At 38.4% G+C, this 27142-nt stretch overlaps 1 protein-coding gene across 1 annotated transcript; it reads right to left on the reverse strand.

The window, feature by feature from the left end:
• Window positions 1-202: 202 nt before the first annotated feature.
• Window positions 203-26318, reverse strand: socs5b (suppressor of cytokine signaling 5b). The gene is made up of 2 exons (XM_007255777.4): window positions 25920-26318; window positions 203-10026 (listed from the first exon to the last, which is right to left on the reverse strand). The coding sequence occupies exon 2, from the start codon at window positions 10007-10009 to the stop codon at window positions 8327-8329; it is 1683 nt and encodes a 560-aa protein (XP_007255839.3). The 5' UTR covers window positions 10010-10026; window positions 25920-26318; the 3' UTR covers window positions 203-8326.
• Window positions 26319-27142: the final 824 nt, after the last annotated feature.

Genomic DNA, 27142 nt, shown 5'->3' on the forward strand with positions numbered 1-27142 from the left:
GTTTTATACACTTAGGACATATTTTAACTTCTATTTCAGTATCTATTTTTTTTCCATTGCTCTGTAACTGCATTACTATGCTATCTTGTTATAACTACATCTATGGCATAAAGTGCCACTTATTGTCTTAGTTATCATGACAGTTAAAATGACAAACCCAGTGCAGATAAGTGCAGATACCAGCAGTCAAAAAACAAAGGAATACACTTGACAATTTTATTTGTAATATTAAGACAATGAAGCATTCGCAAAGCACCAAGAGTGACAACTACAAGCATTGTATCCACTGGATTTCAAAATGCAACAGAAGTTGAAGACAAAAGAATGAAAGTGGAAAGAAAAAAAAACGAAAAAAAAAAAAAAAACAACACCAGCGGGGGAAAGGAGAGCAGGGTTTAAACACAGATACTGAAATGTGAACATCTTCCCCATTCAAACGCTCCAGTTTTATCCTGACATCAGCTGATGGAACGAGAGAAAGAACAAAAGGAAGGAGGAAGATAATTAGAGTTAGGATCTAGTCGTCTGATGAGCGCTCGTCAGCCTGTAGTGCTGGGCTGGATGTTGCGATTGGTCAGACAAGGCCTTGTTGGATGCAGAATGACAACCATTAGTCCCCATCATTGTCAAGCCCTGTCACCAAAGAGCCTGCATTCATATAGCAACAAATGTGCACGCACAGCATTAAAGTGACAGTATAGCAACCACGGTTACATCACACTCCTTGCATATTAGGGATAAGATTTATGTAAAAATAACAACCATTTTGTTACTAGGTTTGCATAAAAGTATTATACAACTCTCCCTCGACTCTAATGCTAAAATACTTACAAATCCAATGTCTGTAAGGTCAAAGCTTAGCCTTGATGCCAAGCTATGGTTAATCTAGGGGCAAAAGTGGGGGTGGGCTGAATAAAAATAATTCAGTTTCATATCGTTCAGTTTTACACAAGAGAAGACGCTCCATGTGAGTTCTGACGCTCTAATAAATTATTTATATAAATTAATAATGGATAAATCTTTCAATCTCTTACTAACATAGAACTGACATCAGGAGACCACTTTGGGTATGTCCCAACTGCGTACTAATTACTAATATTAACTAGTGTTTGAATATGAAGTGTGTAGTATAGATAAAAGTGTCCAAAAAAAAAAAAAGGTGAGTAAACTTAATTATAATCAACAAAATATATTTAGAACCGGTCAGTGTGGTTACGAAGGACACGATTATCCCACAGTGCAATGCGAAACAGAAAGGGAGGAACTGCTCATGTCAGGAACAATATTGGAAAACAATGCAGAGGTTAAAGAATGTACAATAACACGTGATGACAGAGCATTGTTTTGTTGCTACCTTCTAGTTTAAAATGGGTTGGTAACTAGGGACTAACAGATGCAATTTTTGCTTAAATTGTACCTAATAAAATTAAACCAGAAAGGCAAAATACTGAATAACATTTTTTTTATAATTTTTTGCCACTTTTATTTTGTTCAGTATATATTGTTTGGTCTTTTTTTTAGAAGCTTTTCATTGAGCCAATTATTTCGTTGCCAGATATTGTATCCCTAATCAATATTTTAATATGTAGTGTTCCAACTTGCCAACCCACACTATTAAGATCAGTATACAACAGTACCAGCCAAAAGTTTGGACACACCTCCTCATTTAATGGTTTTATGTTCTTTGTAAATTAATTCTGACTATAAGTCATCCAGACACATAATACAGAAATCATGTAGTAAACTTAAAAGTGTCAAACAAACCAAAATACTCTGAAGCATTTATCTGGGGTGCTGTTAACCTGCATTCTGATTAACTTTTCCTGTGCAACAAAGGCAACCCATTGTCTTCCTTTTCTGGTGCAGTCCTGATGAGAGCCAGTTTCATCATAACATTTTAGATGGTCTTTGCAACTTGCACTTGATAAAAGTTCTTAAAAGTTTGAGTTAAATAGTTCTTTCCATAATATGGATTAGAACATTACTTAAATAGAGATATTCACTGTATACCAACTCTACCTCTTCACAACTTTCCAACTGGTGCTCTCAAACACATTAAGACAAAAAATTTAAGTAACTAACTCTTGACAAGCTCAGCACAGCTGTTAACTGAAAGCCTGAATTCCAGGTGTCTCTACCTCATAAAGCTGACCAAGAAAAAAATCCAGCCTACTTGGAAGAATCTGAAATACAAAACATGTTCTGATTTGTTTAACACTTTTTGTTTACTAAAAAAATATATATTTTTTATATTTGGATGACTTTATTTGAAATGTAAATTGATACTGTATATTATATACCCTTATATTATTAGTATGTAGAACGCAATTGGGACGCAGCATTAGTCTCTCATTTTTAGGTCAAAACGGAGCTCCACCAGCTTTTCCACCAATAAACGAAACAGATCACCCAGCCTAGCCTATCCTATTCTTCAGCAGTCGTGGCACAGTCAGCATCTGCTTTACAGTTCATATGGGCAACATGTGGTACTTCAAAGTCTGACACATGCCATTTCCCATAGGGAACAAAGTGCAGGAAGAGCCTCAGACCCCCCAAGTACAGAGAGGCTCGTTCGAACCATTCGATACAGAAAACCACGCAGCTCTAGATCATAATTACCAGGCACAGTTCTAAAGAATCTTCAGAAAAGACCCCTTTTATTCTCTGTTGCCATGGCTGACGGATTTTCACTACTTCCAACAATGCCTGAATGGCAGGGGGAGTGTACGAAAATCCACAATGGCTGCAGGCCCCTCAAACGTCTTCTCTCCAGCCTTAACCAAATAATGACCGACAGAGGGTTTTTCTGTCCTTTTTTTATTTTATTTTTATTTTTTTTTACCTCGACCGACTCCCCACGGCAAGACACCAGAGCACTCAAAACGTCTCAATGGTGCCCTGTGTGTTAGCCTCCTGCTAATGCTAACTTTAGCATAGCTCCCAAACACTGTGGAGGCCAAGCAGACTACACAAACAACAGAATTTCTGCTTTCAGCTCGACGTATCCCAAAAAAAAGAGGTTGATGATGAGGATGTGGTCAGACCCGGGAGGGAGGGGGGTTAAAAAAAAAAAAAAAAGGCTCTCTACTCTATATTTTCATAAAAACCCATCAAGAAACACAGACCGGTCCTTTTAGCAGGTGGTAAATTTAGAGGCTAGCTTAGTAAATTTAGCCTGTGATTAGCGCCTGTAGGGCAGGGCAGGGTGTAACTCTGCCAGGGAGAGAGAGAGAGAGAGACTCATTTGCTGACTGGTAGCACAGAAAGACCTGTGTGTGTGTGTGTGTGAGCAGGCCACGTTCTAAAGCACAGAACCTGAGTGTGAAAGCAGGAGATGGAGAGATTAAGGCACATGCTGTCACTGAGAACACGGGTGCTAACTAACGTCTGGTAACATCCACACCTTCCAAACCTAAAGGCTTTCATCTGCACACAAATCACAACGCTGGCCAAATTAGTGTTTTTTTTTTTCTTGTAGTTTGTCATTCAAAATTATAACAGTGTTTCAGGGGCACTGAAAAAAAGAAAATACGGGTAGACTTTAATATTTTGAGAATAAAGTCGTAATATTTCCAAAATAAAAGCACAGTGTTTTAAGTTATGTTTTGAGAGTAAAGAATAAAGTAATATTTGCTGACGCTGGTGTGCCAAGAGATTGGGTCAAATTTTGCGATCTGTAGGCGAGCCGTCAACAGTGCGGCTTGATTTAGGGCGGCAATGTTTCTTTGGTATCATGAGGACGCAAAAAATATGTCTTGCTCTGCTTTAAATGCACAAAAGACATGTACATATTCTCTTAATGAATCATGGGTTTGTTTTGGGCGTAACATGAAATAAACCAATCAGCGCGTTACTTGCTATTCCGTTTAAGGGCTAAATGCGCTCTGACTTTGGTGGATTGGTATTTTAATGCACATCTCAGCAGGGGAAAGTGACCTGCGTGTTTATGCTGTAAAGGAACAGCAAAGTTATTTTTTTATATCTGTGTTTATTGTTAATTTAAAAATTGGGTTTGTGCACTGCGGCATAAGGCCCAGTAAGTGTTTCTTATTGGTGTAACTAATACAAAAGTATTAGTACTTTTCCTGGTAGCAAGATCACTTTAATGTTGTATGACTTATTGTTACTGTGTGAAATGTTATAACATTATACTTAAAAATATAAATATAGAAATATCATGACTTTATTTCCAAAATATTCACCATTTGTTCTCAAAGTCTACTAGTTTATTATTATTTATTTTTTTAATTTGGCCCTAAACCGCTGCTGTTGAAAGCGCTTCCTAGACTACAGCAAACAGAGAGAATAAAGGGCGCTTGCGTCCAGACTGCACCAACAAACAAGGTTCCTGTGGACTGTTTCAGTTGCAACGGAAGCTACAGCCTACTACTGATGATGCATTTTTACTTTCTCTTGTTCTTTCAACATATAATATGATAAGGTTTGAGAGGACATGGCTGAAAAGATCACTAATACAGGTTAAGCACACAGACACACCTTTGGTCAGTGATCCTAAAAGATACAAACACTGAACAATAACGTCCTTGGTAATATACCGTTATGCATAAGATGAGTGGACCTGAGCATATTTCCATATTAAAATGATATTCCAACTTGTTATGATGTTGAACTGAGACTTGACTTAAGGTTGGCCTTTATTTGTCCCATATCAAAAATATTCACCATTCATACCAACAAATAAAGCATATTGTCGCTGTTACACAAAACCTTGTACGTCACTTTCCGTCATTTTTGACATTTTTTGTCATTTTTTACATTTTTTAAATCTGGCAGCTGAAGGTATTTTCTTTCCTCTGCAAAGTTGTCATTTGGAAATAGAAGTTTTTTTGCATGACAGCAACCATATGTATTAGGTATTAGACTTAGGGTTGGGCGGTATCCACTTTTTTAATACCATCATACCGTCTTAAGATTTTAGCGTAGAATATGTTATTACTAGTGGCAGAGAGTAGCGTAAGCTGCTCAAGTAGTACAAATGGTCCTATGTCACGTAGCTTCTTTAATATCTCATTTTGCATTGCTATTTAAAACTGAAAAACAATCAAACACACAGTATAGTTTAATCTACTCTCCTTATAAGTATTTAGATGGGAAAGTATGGCGTTACATCAATGTCAAAAGTCAGGGATGCAAAAACACCAGGTGAAAAAAAAAAAAAGAAACCTGTGAGTTTTAACATATTGCGTGTGTTTATTATCTTCTCACGAGCGTGTTGGTGTTCAATGAGAGTGGCTCATTTAAATATATTGTTTAAATAACCAGCTTTAAGAAAGAAAGACTACTATTACAATAATATTACTACTATTATTTAGATAAACCCAAACTTGGCTTTTAGCTTAGCTAACTAACTCTCCTCCTGCTGTCCTTCTTTCTCGCCCTCCTTTGTCTTTGCTTTCTGAAGCATGTTCCTAGCAGGCGGTCACTCACAAAACCTGGAGATATCAGCCAATAGCATTCACTGAGGGAGATTACTCTGACCCAGCCCCCAAACTGTAAAAAACACCACTTTCTATACTCGTGCGCAAAAACCACACTCGAGCAAAAAGAGCAGCCGCCGGCAATGCGCATAGTGAGTGAGGACAACTGTGATTTCAAGAAGAAATGGAAAAAAAACTTGTAAAGGTAAAAAAATTATTTGGAGAGTGCACACAATTTCTTTTTTTTAATGCTTGTGAGTTTCACAGTTGTGCTTATGAGAAGGAAATTTACACACGCAAAATGATGCACTAATTTGAATGATGCATGACTCTTGTCTGGCAATTCTAACATACATCCTCTGTACACAACAATTTGTGCTACATTATAGGCATTTGATAGCAAACTATATAGGGAATAAAATGTACTGTTGAGATTTCGAACAGCACTACAAAGTGGCAGACAAACCTAGGGCTGGGAATCGAAATTTGATACCAAAATGGCACCGACCAAAGATTAAAAAGGTAAAAATAAATAAATAAATAAAAAGAGGTGCCTCTCTTTGATACTTTGCATGAAACCCGCCAAATGCAGAGAGAGTGCACAGCGAGGTAAAACCAACTGCGGCGCCACCCTGGGAAACACAACCGGAATGCTGATATTTTTTAAAAGAATTTTTAAAACTAAAATGCATAAAGCAATATACGTAGGAAAAATATTTGTAGTTCAAGTACAAATCAAGGATTTTTTTTTCTTAATAAAGCGCCACAAAGATGCTCACTGTTTGTTCCAACAAGATCCCAAACGATGAAGTCTCTCATGATGGCAGTAAGAGAATGAGATTACTCATGTTAAGTAAATATGTTGTGTGAAAATAATTAGTTTTTTTTTTGTATTTTTGGTTACAATTTTAAAAAAGGTATCAAAAAAAGGATTGTATCGGTACTGGTATTGAAAAATGTAAAACATTATCCAGCCCTAGACACACCACATCGTGCACTATTTCTGTAATAGCAATTCTGAATGCTGCTAATGTTTGTTAGCTTTCTTTTTCTCTCTCTCTCGCTTGTTTTTTGATTTTCCACCTTACAGCTACACATTATGGCCATGTATTAAATAGACTCAGCACAAACATGTTAACCTCATGCTTCAAACATGTTGAATTTTGAGGTACTATGGTAAATGGCATTACAGTTATACCACCCAACTCTAATCAGGCTATATGATTAAGTTGACCAAGCCATTCTTTTCTTTTACAGTGTTAAAGGAATCTCATTTTTAGTGCACACAAAATGACAAAGGAAGCATATTGTAGCTATATGCTTCACAATGGGAAAAAGTGCAACGCAAGTGGAACTAACCACATTTGATAAGAAAACAGGACATCAATACTTTAAACAAGTATACAATGGCATCTCTGTGTATTCATGCTTTGTCTACAGTGAAAACAGTAATAGTGAGGTACTAGTACAGGCCTTGAAGTCAATGTAAAATAAAAACAATTGACTTTTTAAGTGTTTTTTTTTTTTTACTTGTTAGTTTGCGTTCCTTATTACCCACACTGATATGGTTACAACTTCCATTTCAGGTTGACGTAATTTGACTGAAATATCAGTTTTGTCTTGCCCATAAAACCACAGATTGAAACCAACATGTTTTTTTTTTTTAGAATAAAACATCTGGACAGACTGAAGGATGACTGACAGAACAAGATCATATCCCAAAATGTTAAACAAGCGTGAAGCACACAGACCATTGATTCATGCCCTGAATAAAGAGAAGATGACAGCGAGCTGCAGACATGAACTCAAGTTATGCCCCGTAAAGGGAAAAGTAACAAAGAATTAATAATACTATTATAGTCTGATACTGCATATGTTCAGTCCACGAAATTGTTTTTTTCTAAACAAGTGACAAAGTGCCTGTGTTTTACAGTTGAGACCCTCGTTCAGAACCGGAACAGACTTGTGACTGTGCTGAGAGAGGAGATAACACCCCTTCAAAAGCCAATTTTAGATAACACACCTACAGTATCTATCTGCTGGCGCACAGTCAACTATGCCTGCGTATTGGTTAGTCGTCTCTGCGTAGCTGTAGGCAACAGGAAATGATCACTGCCTCCAACTGGCAATTTCCTCCTCCTCCTCATGCAGTTAATTTGTGCCTTTTATTTCTGCCTCCCATGAAAAATAAACAAAAAATAAAAACAAAGAGCTCAGTGCTGAAAGGTGCATGTCTAAGTGTGACCCTGCCCAGTGTTCAGAGATCTAAGTGCTGCCTCACGAAACTCCATACTGAAGAGGATATAGTAATCTTTTGAACTTATTGCTGGTATATTAGCTATGACTTAGTAAATAATCATATAATACATATATGTAAATATTAGTTCTCGAGAAAGTTGCGTGTAGCCTTGTGTGGCCAGCTTTAAAATGATCTGAAATTGATTATGTCAGTATTTAACTGAACAGTAAAATGGATGTCTATTTCATGAGTAAATATCTGGGACTAATTAGTATAAGAAGACTCTTTCATTCCTCCAAATGAGTTTAATTGCAGAGAGGACGCAGGGTTGTGCAGGCAGTTTAGCAGACAGGCTAAAGTAGATCCGGTAGATATGGTCAGAGAAACTGAGCAGATAGGAAGAAACTATTCCAATCCAAACCTGTTGAACACTTAAACACATGCTTGCCAGATAGTGTATACTGGTTGTTAGCAATGCATATTCCAGGTGAAGTAAGTATGAACTAAAACAACTGAATATTGGCAGTTCAAAACCTCTCCTTTTTTCCACACCTAAAGCCAGCTGAACGAGGGATGATGTGATCCACGCACATTCCTGTTGGCTGAGAGTCTCGTGCCTCCACAGCTCCACAGCACAGAGAGCCAGGCCTCATTTGACCTTGAGTGGCAGCTCTCTCTCTAGCCAGCGAACGCGAACTTTCTGTTTGTAGTGATACTCCTTTAGGAAGTCCTGCATGGCTGGTGGCAATGGCAGGGCACCAATGCCATCGTAGGTGGTCTGACTGCAGATGGCAGCACGTGCCAGATGCTGCAGGCTGAAAGGGAAGGTTCTGTGCAGGGGAGCTGTGAGTAGCGGCTCAAAGAACATACAAGCGCTTGGATCTTTGTAGTGCTCCAGCAAACCTGTGACTGTGGAGGAGTGGAAGACGCAGGGATCGTGCGCGTCGAAGCTGAAGTTGTGGTTCCACTGTTCGATGCGTGCATGCAACGAGCGGTTGTAACGGCGGAAGCTAACGGAAAACAAGTAGTCCTCTTGGGCAGAGTCCCGCAGAAGGAAGGTGCCCTCTGGCCGACCATCAAGCAGTGCCTCCGCCTGGTAGCGATCCATCACGCCCCAGTAGCACGGAAGTGCTGTGATGGCCAGCAGGTCAGGAACTAAGCAATGGATAAAATCAATCTGTGTGTGAACCTTCCAGGGTCCCGACTGCCTGGTGGAGTGCCCGTCCCCAGAGGCGTGCCTCTGCTTAGTCCTCCGTGCCTGTAAGCACAGAGTCGTAGAGTCCTCCTCGGAGTCACAGTCTGCAGCATGGGATGGCAAAGTCATGCTTGCCCCGACCTGGGCCACTTTCCCAGAGAACCCACCCGAAAAAGAGCTTCCACTACCCATGCTCCGGACATCCCCAGCTCCTTCCCCAGCACCAGGCGCCATCTTTGGTCCCAGTTTGTAAAGGGCAGATCTCTGTGCTGTGGCCTCCAGTGTGTGGATCTGCGCATTTGGAGGTGGGTCAACACCTTCCTCTATACTGAGTCTACGGCGTTCACGGAGCCTCTCCTCCTCGTCCTCTGGGGAGGAACGCACTGGATCGAAAGCATCCAGCAACGCTGTGGAAGAATGCGGGCTGACCGGTGCTGTATGTTGCTTAATGAGGTGCCATTTGTTGGCCAGATCGGAGCCTGGTGGGAATGGGCAGGTCTCCAGCATCAGTTCTGTTAGGTGTATCTTGCGCTTGGAGGTAACCTGGCTCTTGGCCGACCGGGAGCGGCGGGGTGTCGGCAGAGGTAGGCATAAACCTACTGTGTCCTTCAGCCTCTGCCTTACAGAACGAACACTTAAGCTCCGTCCACCCACTCCTCCGGCAGAGTCGCTCATCTCCTGGATGGAACTGGTCCCATAGCAACGTTCCCGCCTGCTCGTCCCCCCTCTCGAACGGCCTGTCCGCCTGTCGGCCTCCAGAGAGCTCTGAGTTTTAGTAGAGCAGGAGTGCTTCTTCTTCCCACCCCAGGGAGCATGCCGCGAGTAGGAATCCCTCCGTACAAGCGGGACCTTGCGTACATCCTCGTTCTCTTTGTCGACTGTGATCTCCACAATCTGGGGAATATCTGCCACACAGTTGTGGCTTCGCCGTCCCCCACTTACCACCGGAGCCTGGGAATGAGCTCCCGAGTCCCGAGCAGCCTGGGACTCACCTCCGTGTGGTCCCTGGCTCACGTCCACCACACAGTGGAGACGATCCATGTCCAGGCTGCATATGTTGGCCTCTGAACCGTTAGCGTGGAAGAGAGTGTGACATCTGTTCCTGAGGTTGCTCCACATCTTCCTCACTTTCTCCATACACTGGAGACTTCAACCTGTTGGATAAACAGAAACAAAGAATAAGCAGCTTGAAATGTAGTCTGTTAATAAAATCTGTGACGCTATAAGGTGTCAATTTGTGAGGTGTATGTGGGTTAAATAGTGCCCTGTGCTAAACTGTGTCAAAATAATTGTGAGGGCACTTAACTGCGAACAGAATGTTTCATAGTGGCATTTCTGGCTGTCAATTGCGCATTCAATAGGGGGGCTGGTAGCTGGACGAGATGGGTGTGTGAAGCATGTCAGGCACGAGCACCCACATTAAGAGTGAGTTCAGTGTTACTGTGTGTATGTGGGTGTGCAGTACGACGTTCAGGGCTGTAATAAAGTCTGTGATACTGGCTGGGCGAGCCACACGGCGAGTATGGAGTTGCCAGGCAGATATACAGGGTACAAGGCCACAGCTATAAATGAACCCGAGGATCTACTCCCAGCTGATCTTCTGGTATGTAACGTATTACTGAGCCAGTCTGGGCCTGACTAAGAACTTTCCCTGTCATGGCAGCAGACAGACCTGGTAGGGAGAAAATCTGAGTGGGGGTGGTGGGCACAGACAGAGGAAAGACAGACATGTAGACAGACCATAATACGAGTCAGTTCTCTTTATTCTTGTCTCTTCAAGTCTCCAGCCAGACAGTGAAGTTTCTCTTCTCCTTTTTCTCCAGACCTGACCTTATCTGAACCTTTGTGGTCATACTGCTCAACGAACACTAATCTGAGACCACAGATCGTTTGTCTTCGTTTAAAATGTTTCAAGACAAATGAAAAAAAAAAAAGAAAAATAATCATAAACATTGTACAAAGATATTATCAAAATAACTGTACTGAAGCACAAAGCCACAACCAAACTCTTAATTAGCCGCATGCATCCTTCCATGTTTTAATGAATCTTTCAGGTACAGTATTTACATGCAAAGCTTTTTAGGAGGGTAATCATCACTTTAAACTGCATTTCCATCTTACTGTTATCTGCAAGTCATACAAACAGTACCAACTTGATTTTATTCTCAGTTGGACTAAAGAACAATATTCTCTAACAACAGTTATGCTCAAGCTTAACACAGACTTGACAGACTTAAAAAGTAGGCTATGTTTTCATACAACAAAATAATATAAACATTTCGGATTAGCAGATAATTTGAAGGCGAATCACAGAAATGATTGACCAACAAAAATTAGGCAAGGAGGTCACATAGGAACACAAGGTAACTTCTAAGCAACTAAAGGCCTTTCTCAGATTCATAGGCCCACCATCAGGAGAATACTGATCAGTGCTCCGCATGTTAAGAGTTACAAGGAGAAACCAACTAACAGAACACACTTGAAGCTGATTTGTATGAAGGGAGGGTCTAAACCAGCCGATTAACAGAACTAATCAACAGCTATCAGTAACATTTGCCTCGAATAATCATTTGTTATGCCACCCGCACGCAGGAAGAAGCAGGAGGCGGCGGAGGTTTTAGTTGAAAAAAGGGTATTATGAAGCGGCGCAAGGAAGAGAGCGATAACTTACAAGGAAAAAGGGGAACAATAATAGAGCATTTTAGGCTGGACAGCGTGTATTCATTCTTGCCTCTCACAAAAAGCATGCCTTAATGCTGCAATGTCTCAGCCGAGGACACGTTAGTGGTGGAGCCGAGATAAGGTTGCTATAACTTATAACAAATCAGTGAGATTAATATTAATAAACCTTAATAATATAACGACAGCGCTGTGGAGTGATTAATAGGAATACTGTCTAATGTTTGGTTAGTTTATAAAAACAGACAATTCTGTACTTAATACAGGCTTTATGTAAGTGAACACAGCGCTGAGGAGTTTATAAACAAATACATGTCACCGGCTTGGTGAGACGAACTGGCAACTCTGGCAATCTCTGCTGTTCAGAAGCTAAGATGCACAACATAATGCAAATGCTTATGCCTTTTCTATTGATTAATTTCCTATAGTTTTGATACTTACAAAAAATCCTTGTTGAAAATAATTTAGCTTAATTTATTAAAGTACTAATTATCAAATTATTATTATTCCTTTATTTATTTATATTTGTGTTTGCAGTTTGTTGTGAATTTAAAAATATAACTAATCTTAAAAGAGAAATCAATTGGTCGTTCATTGTTAACTGAAATGTCTTGTTTTCTCATGTATTTTTAATTACTCTTTAAGCAAACAAATATGTTTTATCCGAGTACTCTAATCGATTTTTCAGTAGAGTACTCGATTACTAAAAGAATCGATGGCTGCAGCCCTAATTTACATACTGTTGCCACACACATGTGCATAACATTGGATAATGTTCTCAATAAATAAAATAAAAAGGCTAATATTTTGTCTCTTTTTTTGTTTTGGTTCTCTTTATCTACTTTTAGGATGTAGAAGTATGCACTGTATTTATTTGAATTTCATCACATGAGCACTACCGTTTGCGTTCCTTTGATTAACCAGGTAATAATCTTCCTTTGATTTGTGGGGTATGTTTCCTATCCTATCAATCTTATCTCTGTAACTGTCTAAGCTCAAATGTAGGTTGGTAGAAAAGTCACAACTAGAAAGATAAATGTCAGTGGGGTTTTCTACCAAGGAAAAAACTGAATTGACTGTTGCACTATTTGTGTCCATGTAACAACCTGTACTTCTTAAACTGAAGACTCCAGAATTTGCATGGAAGATCTCCTGCTAAGCTCACAAGAATGTGGGGTTGCAGGGTTTAACAGCGGATGAATCACACTGATACTTACAGAACAACGTCACACTGAACAATGCTGCAACTTACTTACTTACTCCCCTCAGGTGACATCAAGTGATACCTGACTTGATTGTAAGACTTCACACTGATTCTGCCATGTCTTGTGGGAATTCTTTTGATAGCAATAGCTGGGATGAAATAATGCTATGCTGTTAAGTGTGAAAGCTTCTGCCAAGAAACGGTGAACTCCTGTGGATATTATTTTACAGTTACTTCATGAGTCATTTTTAGCATTGTGTGTAAACAATACCTTAATTTCCTTCTTCATTGTTTTCTTGTGGAAGCAAATAGTTTTCCGTCATATTTTTAAATGTACACGTTTAATTTATTATATTTCACTGGGGGCTGAAGGTGGCTTATCTGTAACAGTCACCTGTAGACAGTCACCAGCACAGTATATTGTTTTAGAACTTTCACTGTAATGTGTGCATGCACAACAGCCACATGTACAATAATGTAAAAATGTCATCAAACATAGTGGCAACATTTTTCTCCTGCTTAATGCAAAACATGTTTAAATTTTCCATTATGTATCTAACAATGGCAGATTATTTATTACTCTAATACAATATGTATTATTAATCTCATAATAGGTCAGATCTTTATTTTCTGGAGAAATCGGTTAAAAATTCCTGTATATTTTTTCAATGGACTGGCGGCCTGTCCAGGGTGTATACTGCCTTCCGCCTGATGCTGGCTGGGAAAGATTATGTGATTAAACACCTCCAGATTTATATTACCAGCAGCAATAACACAGGACTTCCACTGTGTAAGTGCATACTGCAATCAGCATTTAAATGATTGAAAAGAACATGATCAAATGACAGTGATATTGTCTTTTTCTGGAACAAACCACATGTGACCTGTAATCTTTGTAGTTATATCAGTCAGTTATGTCATGTTTCCTGTTATGTTATTACTACACTATTCATATTCGCACTAGACACATTACTGAGCATCCCAGTTTAGCTCACTTCAGATACACAGTAAAATACGAGGCGTTCTGAGTGTGAACAAAGGCATTTAATGGTTTGGCACCCCTGGTTAAAATATATGTTACTATACAGCTGATTCTTCCACAGTTTCAAAATAATAAAAAGTACAAAAGCCTGAGGCAAATGTTTAGGCATCCTGAATGATCAGTACTTAGTTACAACCTCTGGTGGGCATCACAGCTTGAAAGAACTAAGAGTTTTTCATCTCTTATTTCATATAAAATGAAAACATAACATTTGTAGCGTGATTTTCCAGTTTTTCCTTTTTGCATGATCACAACTACAATTATTTAGACAACAATGAAATTGCATTATAGATGTTTACAGAATGTAGAACTTCACTCACGTGTTGTTCAAATCTCTCTTAATTGCAAATAAGAGAGACTTATGAGACAGTAATGTTGGCTTATAATTTAAAAATATTTTGTGTTACTGCCTTGTTTGTATTAGTGACTAGAGTTATATTTTGAACAAAGAGTGTAAAGGCAAACAGAAAAACAGCTTGTGCTGGTAGGTAATCTGACATTTGTGCCCAAGATTTGCTAGTATTTATCTAATTTCATTCTACCAGAAAAACATCTCCAGTGCCACAAACAGTTAGTCTAGACTGCTATTAGCAACAAGTGGCTAAGTTTTTAATTAAGAGCACTATCAATCACCGGATTATAAGGTTTATCATCAATGAACATCTATTTTTATATACAAGACGCACTGGAATTTAAGGAGCATTATGTGACACTAGTGAGGAACAAGAGTGTTGTCATGTTTTCCTTCTAATTCAGCAAGTCTTGCCACTGGGTGTAAAGCTGTAAAGCTAAGCCAAGTTAAGTAAACAAAACTGTAGTTCTTAAAAATATATATATATTTTAAAGTCAAACAAGCACTTGATGTTAATTTACACAGATTTATCTCCTGAAAACTAAAGAGTAAACCACTTCTGTTTATTTACAGTAAGCTTAGATTTACAGATTTCCACTAAGGCAACCAATGGTTAGCGGCTAATGCTACCCTACAGCGCTATGCTGAGAAACCCCAAGTGTTCCGGTAAACCAGGGCCATATCAGCTAGCAGTTCCCACGTAGCTTGTTTTACCACAGTAAACACGCAGACTATGGTACGATATACTCAACTCTGAACGCTAAAAGAGCTAGCGAGGTTAGCGGATAATGCTAATGCTGCTCCAGCAGTGCTAGCTGGGGTTAGCAGCAGACTACGGGCCGATAATTCTTACATCTAAACGGCAAAAGAGCTAGCGCTTAGCAGCTAATGCTAACACTGCTCAATTGTCAGTGCTGGAGAACTAAACAAACTCCTGTATAACGCTGCACTTCAGCAGAATAGCTTTACTGCTCCTTGATACCTATACTAACCAAACCAAATGTACACAACATTACAAATACCTCAATCTTTGTGTGAACTCTGGTTCAGACAGTCAGGTGTGAAAACACCCCGAGTCATATAGCAGCGTTAGCCCTTAGCTTTAGCTAGCATTTATTTGTGTACCAAAAGACTGACTGTGTGTCTCTGTGTAAACTTCAAGTTAGGTGGCTAGCTTCATGTGACCAGAGATGTATTTCTGTGTTAAATTTACGATTAGAACACACTGCCAAGGTAAATTTTATGACTAAAATATAAATACTGAGGTAGCCAGCTAGATATATGTCTAAGTATACTAAGTATAGACTCCCTACATTTCTTACTGTTAGCTATAGATGTTATTTCTACGTCGTGCAAACAGAGAAGCTACATTTTTTAATTCTTTTTTGGTTGCCATCTTTGTATATATGTTTTCTTTCTGTGTTACTTGTTACTATATATATATATATATATATATATATATATATATATATACAGGTGCTGGTCAACGAATTACAATACTTTTAAATAGTGCAATCATGAAATTCTTTGAATGCATTTTTTGTGCAGAAAGCAAATCAGGTGTTCACTGCACCTTTCCTACTCGTTAGACTAATCACAGAACTCGTTACCTGGAAAAAAATTTGCTCAGCTGAGCTTTCCAAAAGGCCCATTTAGGCCATTTAACTGTGACACTGTTGTTTTATTGAATTAGAATAATGGAGAAACCGTTTCATTGAATTAGAATAATTTTTATTATAATTACAATCATCACTTTCTCAGTATTTTGTGGCTGCCCCCTTGGCTTGTATGACTGCCTGAAATCTCCGCGGCATCGATTTGACCAGCTTGTCGCAAGTTTCCACACTCACAGCTTCCCAGGCAGTGGCGATGTTCTGCTTCAGTTGGTCCAGCGTAGTAGGCTTTCTGTCGCGAATTTTCCGCTTGACGATGGCCCAAAGGTTTTCAATGACATTGAGGTCAGGCGAGTTGGCCGGCCATGCCAAAACTTCAAGCTGTTTTTTAGTGAACCAATCTTTGGTCGACTTTGCCGCATGAGCCGGTGCAAGATCCTGTTGAAATATGAAGTCTTCTTCGCCGAACTGTTCCTCAACAGTCGGAATCAGGAACGTTTCCAGAACATCTTGATATACGGCAGCATTGACAGTGTTCTTGAGGAAGCAGAGTTTCCCTACACCTCGAGCGGACATGCATCCCCAGACCATAACGCTCTGGGGAAACTTGATCTTTTCACGCACTCGTGGTTGTAGGTTTCGCCACCACGACGCCAGACACGAGGACCTTGGTCACTGAAGGAGATGCAAAAGCGTGATTCGTCACTGAAGACCACTTTCTGCCAGTCTTCAGCAGTCCACTCGCCGTGTTCTTTGGCCCACTTCAGCCGTTTCTCCATTTGTTTCTTGTTCAGCATCGGTTTTACTGCTGGAACGCGAGATTTGAAGCAGAGTTCGCGCAGACGACGGTAAGTGGTTGATCTGGAGACGTCAGCGCCGGTCTGCTTGTTCCACAAGTCGGTGAGCTCGGAAGTGGACTTGAACCGGTTGCTGACTGCGATCTTTCTCAGCTGCTTGTTGTCGCGAGCAGAAGTTTTTCGGACGCCGGAACAGTTGGTGCGCTTGCTGCAGTTTTTCTTGAGAGCTTTGCAGACGGAAGACTGGCTGATGCCGAGCTGCTCAGCAATTTTAGTTTGGGTCAAGCCTTGTTGGCGAAGGGCTTGAATTTGAGCCACTATTCCGGTTGAGAGGTCGCGCTGCTTACCCATGATTGATTTTACAACTTAGAAATTCTACTCAACCCTGACTTTATACTGCACAGTGAACACTCTTCACAGAAAACAAAAATTCGAGCATTTATTCTAATTCAATAAAACAACAGTGTCACAGTTAAATGGCCTAAATGGGCCTTTTGGAAAGCTCAGCTGAGCAATTTTTTTTCCAGGTAACGAGTTCTGTGATTAGTCTAACGAGTAGGACAGGTGCGGTGAACACCTGATTTGCTTTCTGCACAAAAAATGCATTCAAAGAATTTCATGATTGCACTATTTCAATTTATTCTAATTTGTTGACCAGCACCTGTATATATATATATATATATATATATATATATATATATATATATATATATATATATATATAGAGAGAGAGAGAGAGAGAGAGAGAGAGAGAGAGAGAGAGAGAGAGATTAGAGTAGCACTGGTGAGGTAAATGTATTGTGCTTTGTTGGTATACCGGTGGGGATAGTGCTTCATAAATATATAAATATTATTCAATTAAATTAAATTGTAGATCTGTCATTAATTTGGTTTGAAAAAAATATTTAAGCTATAAAATGTATTCAATGATGGAAAAAGTGTTCAATTTATTGTAAACCTAAAACAAATGTGTTTGATATTTGGCCTTGAACTCTCTTGGGTTCATACTGTCTACAATGAAATAAAAGTCAAAGTAAATATATAAAATACTGTCCCAACTTTTTCGATTTGGAGTGGTACAACAGTAACCACAAATGGACAAAATCAAGAAAAAAAGAAAGAATCTTTCTTCTAATGCTTTACACATGAAAGGACACGTTCTGTTTGTCCTTCTCATTTATTTCACACATCCCTCCACCCTCTGTTGTTCTACCCTCAAGATGCATCCCTAATGTGCCAGAATATCAGATGCATCTTTGGAGCCTGTGCTTTTTTTCCATGCGAGTTAGCATATTTTTTTTCCTTGACTTTGCTAATCGTGGTCACAAAAACAAACAAAGCGCAGCTCTGGTTTTCCAGAAGGGAGGGACTGTTCTTTCCGTGCACTCAAACTCCTGCTATACAGATTACAGACATGCATGCAAATCCATCTGTAATACATATGTAATATAAACGGTTTAAGATACGTTCTCTGCCCTATCATTCATTTATGCGTGATTTTTTTATGCATGTCCATGTCTCTCAGCCTTTCATACAGAAGGCAAAACTGACCTACTTTACCAATCCCTTCTGCTCTGGCTTAGAAGAAGGAAACCTGGCCTGTGATTTACAGAGCTCATAGACACAACGACGAGGCCGAAAACACTGGCAGAAGTACTGTTTTATGTATGTATGTATGTAGGTAATACATATACATATAGCATGCCTGTCTTCTGCCATGACCAAAAGCTCATATTCACTTTAGAGGAACAGTTTAGACTGAGTACCATGAGATGCGGCCTGAGGTTATAAGCATTTGACTGAATAACAAAGAACAGGCTATTGCTCAAACTCAGTCAGCTGCTCTTCAGAAGTTAAACTCAATTACAACAGTCATGTTCTGTTGCACTTACAAAGCAATCTCATTCTGAGTAAGAGTGTACAGAAGAAAAGGCCTGAATGTGTGAAATGTTCAGAGAACCAGGGCTGCACAAACTGAATAATTTTGAACAACTCATCTAACAATTATTTTTTTCTGTTACATGCTGAAACTAACAACTCAATTCTCTAATTCAAAAGGGGTTTGAGTGTTATTTAGTTAAAATAACTTAACCAAAATATTGAGAGGAAAAAGAACATTTCTCTTTATACTAATGGCTACTTTGACGAATATTCTACAGGAAAAAAAAATCCTATATCCAAAAAGAATACTCCATATTCCTCATACTTTTTCTATAATTTTAGACTTCAAAGCTCTTTACCTGAAATTAGAGATGAGCAATCTATTAATTATATCATATTGACAATATGCTACAATTACTTGAATGTACATTTCATTACAGTGTAAAACTCCTCTTTAATTGGATGATTGGCAGCAAAAATGCAATAAAAATCACTGTGCTATACATGAAGGAGTATTAGAATCTGCCACTGCATTCTCTCTGCATGTCAAAATATTGCAATAAAACATGCAGCATGAATATTTTTTTCTATCTACCATTTTTCCCAGCTCTGTCAGCACATGATTAAACACAACAAAGACGATGGCATTTATACTGTTCATATCATTATCGGAATTATATCTTATCGGTCAAAATTAAAAAAAATATATTGTGATATAAATCGTCCAGCACTACCTACAATTTTAGTAGTGTATTAATAGTTGTGCTTAAATACTAGATGCACAACTTTAAATGGTCATGCTTGGAATTATTTATTCGCTAGGTAATATGTAGTTAAAATAACCACTAACAAATGTATTTTTAATAAATGTAGAGTTATTACATTTTTAAAACGATTTACAGGCTGTAGCAGTAAGCAGTAATGTTAGTTTAATCTGTTCTCTTACTTGTACACATATTATTTTATCAAGGTGAACAAAAATGATAATGATATAATGATATAAAAGGTTAGACACTAAATAGTCCAACATTACATTAGCATAACAGCAGTGCTGCAGAAATGACGTTTAACATGGGGCGATAGGGGCACGGCACTTACGGCACTGTCATGTTGCTGTCCAGACATAGTGCTCTGGGATAGTAGTGCTTCAAGTTCTCAAGTGCATATTTGTATGCACAGCTTGCTCTACAGAGGAATGCATGCCGTGTCCCAAACCATACACTTCAATACTAGGCCTGCTGGATAATTCTGTTATTAGTTATATATACAGTCCCTGTCAAAAACTTGGACACACATTCTTATTCAATGTTTTTTTTAATTTAATTTCTTTATTTAATTTATTTTCTACATGGTAGATTACTATTAAAAACATGAAAACAATTAAGGTACACAAATAGACTTTGTAAACGTCGTAAAGCGTCGTAAACAATAAATGTTTGGCCTCCACAAACGCCCGATCTTAACACAACTGAGATGCGTGATTTGGGATGAGCTGGAGCTTCACAGCATAAGGGAAAAGCAGCAACTATTGTTCAGCACCTCCATGAGCTCCTTCAAGACGCTGAGAAAACTATTTCAAGTGACTCTCCCTCAAGAAGACACTGAGAAAATACCAAGAGTGTGCAGACCAGTCGTCAAAGATAAATGCAGTTAAATGGCTACTTAGAAGAATCTACAGTATTAATCATATTTAAACAAAGATGTTTACACCTTTTCTCTTCAATATTACATTTGCAAAAATCATAAAAAGAAAAAAAAAAACAATGAATAAGAGGTGTGTCAAAACTTTTGACTGGTACTGTATATGGACATTGACTTGTTCACTGTGTTTCCTAGTGTTTGTTTACACAAAAATGAACCTCACCAGTATTTTAGCCAGTTTAGCGAGAGGTCTACATTATTAGGTGAATAGGAAAAAACTGCACATCTTTCAAATTATAATTCATTAGAAACAGTCTTAAAAAGCATGAAAATGCCTTATTACGTAATTACATTATTCTGGTATCATTGGCATTACATTTTTTTAATTTGAGAAACATATTTTTAATCTAAATAATTTCTGTGACAGTATATTTTCCACAAAAATTAGTTAACACACTTCTTATGATGGGGTACGCTATTTAGTGTTTTATTCTGCGGTTTGGAACACAGCCCATTTTCAGTGGGCACAGCCTTCTTTGCAACGCACTGGCGTACATCATTTTCATATCATATTTTTTGGACTTAAAAGCGCACTCAAAATCCCTAAATTTTATTAAAAAATTGTTTGATATTGAAAGAAATGTTTTTTTTTTTAATAAAAAATTAGTTTTGTATATATGAGCCTTATAATCCGGTGCACTTTATTTTTTGAAAATAGACCAAAAAAATAGTTGTTTATTGATAGGGCGCCTATAATCTGGTGTGTTCTAAAATCCGGTGTGCCTAATTGATGACACTGATTGTGTTGATGAATTACTCCAGCCTTGGCTTCTATAAATGTGACTTATGTCAGATGTAGCCATTATAAAGTAAGTAAAATAATGCCTTGTTTGAGGACCAAGTGTAAGGCCTGTGTGAATGAAATTAGCTTACTAATCCATCAATGGCCTGTGTCACCCATTAGCTTGGCACCTCACTAATTAGGCATCAAAGAAAGCCACTGAGCTTTGCAGAACAATAGGTGAAAATAATACATCTGATGCCAGTTCGGTATTAAAGAACCCTTGTGCACTTTCTTCTGTCTAGTAAAAGCAAAGCAAAGGCAAAATCAAACTGAATGTGAGGAACTGTAGAGTGGACTAATGTGTGTGTGCATGTTTGTGGGATAAAAAAACCTTTGGTGTTGTGTTGATATGTATGGAGATGTAGAGATGTAGGCGAAGGGCAGAGATCGGCACACAGAACAAAGAAAAATGAGTGTGTGATTCAGAGGAAGAGCCACTACTGTCATTTCCTATCCGGAGTGATGGGAACAGCAGCAACTAGTGACTGTTTCTTTCCCAGTAAGCTGTGCTATAAACCTACACAATAATCAAAAGCTTAAGGTTGTTACTGAAAAGAAAAGAAAAAAAAAAAAAAAAAGATTTTCAACAGGGTGAAAAAATTACCTTCGAGCAACAGCTAGCACAGCCTCTCTGAGCCACTGGTTATTCATGCAGAGACTGTAAACCATAACAATGGATTGCCACAAACAAAATGAGACCAAAGATGAGTCATTTCCGCAGGACGAACAATTACATCAAAAAGCCCACATATGGCAGAAAAAATGGACCTCAGCGAGGACGTAGCTGTGGTGATTCACCTCCGCAAGACCAAATGGAGGAGTACAGGAAGATTGCTGCAACGCTGCCCCATATTAAACCCAAAAAAGATCCTCTGCTGTTGCTCTTAGCTCGGCACGCCTACCCTCATGGGGTCCTGATGAGTGGCTTGGCGTTTGGACAACATTAAGGGCGTAATCACTTTTTTTTTATCCCGAGGAGGATAAATGAGATGTTTGTGGTAAACTCGCTTACTTTAAGAGAGCTGCTGTACGAGGACAGGCCAGTTCAGGCTGTTCTGGTGGTGCTCCAGCGACAGGGTTTGCACGAAGATTAAACAAGCAAAGTAGCACATTAGCTTGTCTCCTGGAGCAGGAACATTGTGTTCCGAAGATAGAACGCATATGACTAACGTTACTAAAATTTTTGACAATTTTAACTGCATTTACACCTGGCCATTTCCATGGTCAAGTGGACTAGTATCTGGATTGTATTCTGATCTGATCAGCACATGCCTTTACACTTAGCAGACAAACGCATATCTGGATAATCATACAGAATCCAACAATGCTATCTGGAATGAAATACACAAATTTGCATGTAGCAATTGTTACTGGTGTTCCAGCTGTTTTGGAAGGAGTTTTGTTTGTATCATGTGTCTTACAGGGACAGATGTGTTTACACTGCTATAACATGTGGCTTAATGTGTCTTATTCCACCTCCTGCAGTGGTTTGAGGGATTAGATCTGGGCTAGATTCATATTACCTGTCTGAAGTTACATAATCTGAATTTTTGCTTTAATCTGACATCGATCTGACTTATTTAGAGCTGTGTGGACATGTCAAAATTAGATCATATACTTTTGCGCTTATGACCACTTATATGTGGTTCTAGACTGGCCTAGTATTCCATTTGTGTTTATGTGTCTTTTAGCCTGTACGCTTGCACATGATCTTTGCGGTTTATGAATTAAACCTTAATATTAAATTTAGGTTTTCCTTCACAATAAACTACAGAACATTGTTTAAAGTGGTCCAATTTTGGCAGGGAGCACATCAGGCAATGTGTACAAATGTATTAATGTGCATATGCATGCACAAGTAATCAGTCAAGATGAGTCAAAATCAATCTGCAAAAACTTTTTTTTTTTAAATTGAATGCGGCTTGCAATGTGAATGTAGCTTTGTATCTGTTTTAAATGTGTCTTGTGTGTGTCTACACTTGCATTTTAACATGGCTTGGCCTTATTTAGACATAATCCTGATACTCAAGATGCACGAAGTGACCTGGTGTAAAGAGGGTCACTAATGCATTAAAATTAATTTACCTCTGTATCATTTGAGATACAGTATTTATTGTGATAAATACCAGTAGCATCAAGTCTGCCTGACTCCTTTCTGTACTTTGATGAACTTGTCGATTCTAAATAAATTTAGAAAAAAATATATATACATTTTTGGAGATGGCACATTTTTCTTGCAAATGATTCCCATTGTTTGATCCTAAACATGCATCACGTTTTCCAAGCCAAAGAACAGCTATTTATTGGCATAATTCTTGCCACGTATTTTCATGTACACTGATAACTTTAACTGTTATATTAAAAAATATAACAAACACAACAGGCCTTATAAAATAATCTATAAATTACTCAATAATATTTAAACACATTATCGCAAAAATACCCTGCAGCAACTGCATTATTTTAGGGCCATATAGCTTTGAAAAATATATTTTTGTATCAAAAAGAAAAATGACACTTTTTTTCCCCCCCATTAAATATCTACAAGAGACAGATTATATCTGCCCAATATAATATATTTAACTTCAATCCTAGATATATGGAGTGTATTATTAATATCGTTACATGTTGGATCATTGACAATCTGGTGAAAATCTTAATTAGAGGTATGCTATACCATAAACTCAAAAATATCACTAATTCAAATGTAATATTCATTTTGCTGCAGAAGTGTATTAAAAAAATATTAAATGTTTGTCATATATGTCAAGAATTTTGCCAAAACATCCTGAAATACTGTAAAATTATTTTACACTAATAAAATATCAGTTGATGATCTAGTTGGCCCATCAAGATATTGACTTTATCGATGTACATCGTCTCATTAATTTTTGTTGATCTTCATAGCATTCATTGTTTTCTTGCATAATGGATTACAAGCATTTAATTTTTCCAGTATTTAGCCAGTTGCACAATAACCCATCAATACCTAATAATCCATCAAAAGTAACATCTCTATACATAGAGTGGACTGTTGTAAATTAAGAATTACATTTAATAAATTAAATTTAATTAATTAAATATAAAATTAATACATTTTAACTGCACTTAGAAAGGGCATTGTTGCATTAGAACAGTGGCAGTATTTGTGTCAAATGACAATAACAGCGTTTATTCCAATTATTATTAAGTGAGACAATATTTCATCCAAAAAAACACAGTTATTTTCATGTTGAGTTCATTGTGTAAGAACATGAAAAACACGAAGAAAGATGAAGTGCAGTGCCTATGGTTAGAGATAGCATATCAGCATTTCAGCTGATGGGTATCTGCAGAAAAGGCTGGATCAGATATCAGACAGAAGAAAGAATGTATTTAATCTGATCCTGTAGCTCATTTTAAAGATAAATGGTTGTGGGAATAAAATTGGCTCAGTATTGGTGTAGAACGATATTGATCAACAATACTGGTAGGCCTGCCACAATAATTATGTTAAGTTGACTTATAATACAACATAAGGACATGTCTTTAATCATTTTTGATTACCTCAAGGAGAGTCCATTAATGTGAACTTCTAACTTAGCTTAAAACATTTTATTTATTTTGATATTTATTATATATAGCTCAAAAATTTTGAGTTTCTTTAATTTTACCAAATTGAAACCCATTGGAATATAATCAAGAGGAAAATGGATGATCACAAGCCATCAGACCAAGCTGAACTGCTTTATTTTTGCACCGGGAGTAGCATCAAGTTATCCAAAAGCAGTGTGTAAGACTGGTGTAGGAGAACATGCCAAGATGCATGAAAACTGTGATTAAAAACCAGGGTTATTTCACCAAATATTGATTTCTGATCTCTTAAATCTTTATGAATATAAAGTAGTTTATAGAGCTGTATATAGCTACTTTTTCCAATTCTAGTGTTTAAATAACCTTACTAATTAAATTGTATCACACTTTTTAAGTCCAACTGTATTATTATACAATTACATTCAAATTGTATAAGAGGCACAAAAAATCTTAAAAAAAAAAAAAAAAAACACGAGTATGGTTTATAGCAATTATATTTGGGACAATATATTATCCAATTAAAAAAAAAGCTATTTACTTTTTACTAATTTGCTTTTCGAGAAGAAAATATAAGAATTTCTGGACTGGACTGGAGAAACGATGTTCAATCTCTGTCATAGACATAATAAAACACACTTACAAAATTTAGTAAGCTAAATAATATATATATTTTTAGTATTTACGTTATTTACAACGGATTGATTCACAAATAAGTCTAAATCTAAATCTAAAATAAATCTAGCCAGTTACTAACTTATGTACCCAGATATTAAATAACGTTGAGTTTAGAAACCAAAACAGTGGACAAACATTTCCCAACATTGAGTGTTCATTTTAAGAAATGAGGTCGGAACTGGTACAAAATTTAATTGTTTAAATAATTTAATTTAATCCTGTGGCTAAAGGTCATAATTTCATAAATCACTTTTTAACTATTGATATTTTTACTTAAATAAACTTGGTCTAAACTTGGTAGCCTGAGTAGCTAATCTAACCCTAGCTCTCTTGCTATAATCCCGCATGCCTGTACAGTTAGTTAGCTAGCGTTAGCTAACCTTAACCGACTGAAACCTCCAGAATTTGCTCCGTGTTTCACAGCTAAAGCCTGGTCAGTGAACTAAAGCTGCAGGTTTTGTTAGATTTGAGCTTCCAGGCGAAGTTCTGCGGCCGGTGTGAGGCGGTTTCTCCAGGCTGGCAGCGTAGAGGTGCAGCCCGCAGAGGAACCGCTGGAAATCCGGTGACACATCGCTCGCGTTCCGTTACATTCAGCCCAGCGAGTTCAGGAACAGCGAGCTAACAGGCTAACTAACCAACTAACGGTCACCAAACCCACAAACCCCCCTCACCTCCGCACACAGCGGAGAAACCACAGCGCTTCTCCAACATGCCGCACAGAAACGGGCTGGAATAAGAGTGCTTACCTCCTCTACGTGGATCCAGCACTTCGTAGCCTTCTTCTTCTTTTGTCTGTGAAAAAGATGGCTATCAAAAAGATGTCAGACTCGCAGCGCTAGCTCTCTCTCTCTCCCGCACGAGCTCTCCCGAGGCGAACACAACCCGCGAGATCTGCGCTGCTCATTCCCGAGCTCCGTTTTTTACACACTCATGAGGGAATCCGTCGGTTTTGGAGATCATTCCTGTGCTCTGGAATGCCCATTTGATCCGGGGCCAGCTCTCCGAAGAGCCTCCTCTCTCGCCCGTGTCTTCCTTCTTCTTGACAGCCAATATGACGGTCGCTAGTAGCGATGTCCGACTCGGGAACCAATCGGTTACTTCCAAACGATTCTTTTGAACCGAGTCTGAGTTCAAATGAATCGAACTTTTTTTTCCCTACAGAGTCCACGTAACGTTTTTCGTGATTGTTACTTCAATGATAATATCGATCCAATTAAATCGTACAGTAGCACAATTTAAAGCACAAAACATTTAATCACCATAATAAACCTCGTTTGGTTCGCTAAAGCGCTCGGCTCTTTTTGTGTGTGTTTTGGGGAATTTTTACAGAGTTCGAATCAGTAAAAAGGAGTCGGTTCGCTTATCTGAATCATAAGTGGACACTTTTGAGAGAGAGAGGCGAGGAGCGGGGGCGCGCGCAGGCGGGTCGGGGGACTCCGGTAAAAAACGCGAGGGGGGAAAAGCACTTCCGATTGTGCACATGGACAGAGACACAGGATTGGTGGAGAGTGAGGTGACGGGCGGACGAAGCAGCCAATGAGAAACGACGTAGGCGTGGTCACGGACTCGGTTGCCATCCTGAAAACGTGGAGATCCGAGACAATGCAAAGAGGCTCAGTGGCAGTGTAGCCATCTGTTAGCTGTAGGCAAGCATTGTACTGCTGCTCTTTAGTGAAAGACGGCTTTGTTATCCTATTAATCATCACTAATTTGTTTCTAATGGCATTTTGTTATGAGAATTCCGTTCTCATCTTGAAAAATTATAATAAAAAACTATATTGAGCTTATTAAAGAAATATTAGCTTATTGAAGAAAAGCATTAATTAAGCTAGCTGAGTTTGTGAAGCCTAAACTTAGTAACCACAGCTAGCTATATAGGCTAGTTGATTAGCTCACTAGCCTTTGTTTTACTCTTTACCAACTTAGTGGATAAACTCAGTGGATAAATTACAGAAGAGTTATGTTGTTT

Source organism: Astyanax mexicanus, chromosome 7, assembly GCF_023375975.1.
Source record: "Astyanax mexicanus isolate ESR-SI-001 chromosome 7, AstMex3_surface, whole genome shotgun sequence".
Taxonomy (NCBI): domain Eukaryota; kingdom Metazoa; phylum Chordata; class Actinopteri; order Characiformes; family Acestrorhamphidae; genus Astyanax; species Astyanax mexicanus.

What these genes read in the sequence shown, in the direction of transcription:
- socs5b (XM_007255777.4), bottom strand. Translation starts at nt 10,009, where the DNA reads ATGGAGAAAGTGAGGAAGATGTGGAGCAACCTCAGGAACAGATGTCAC.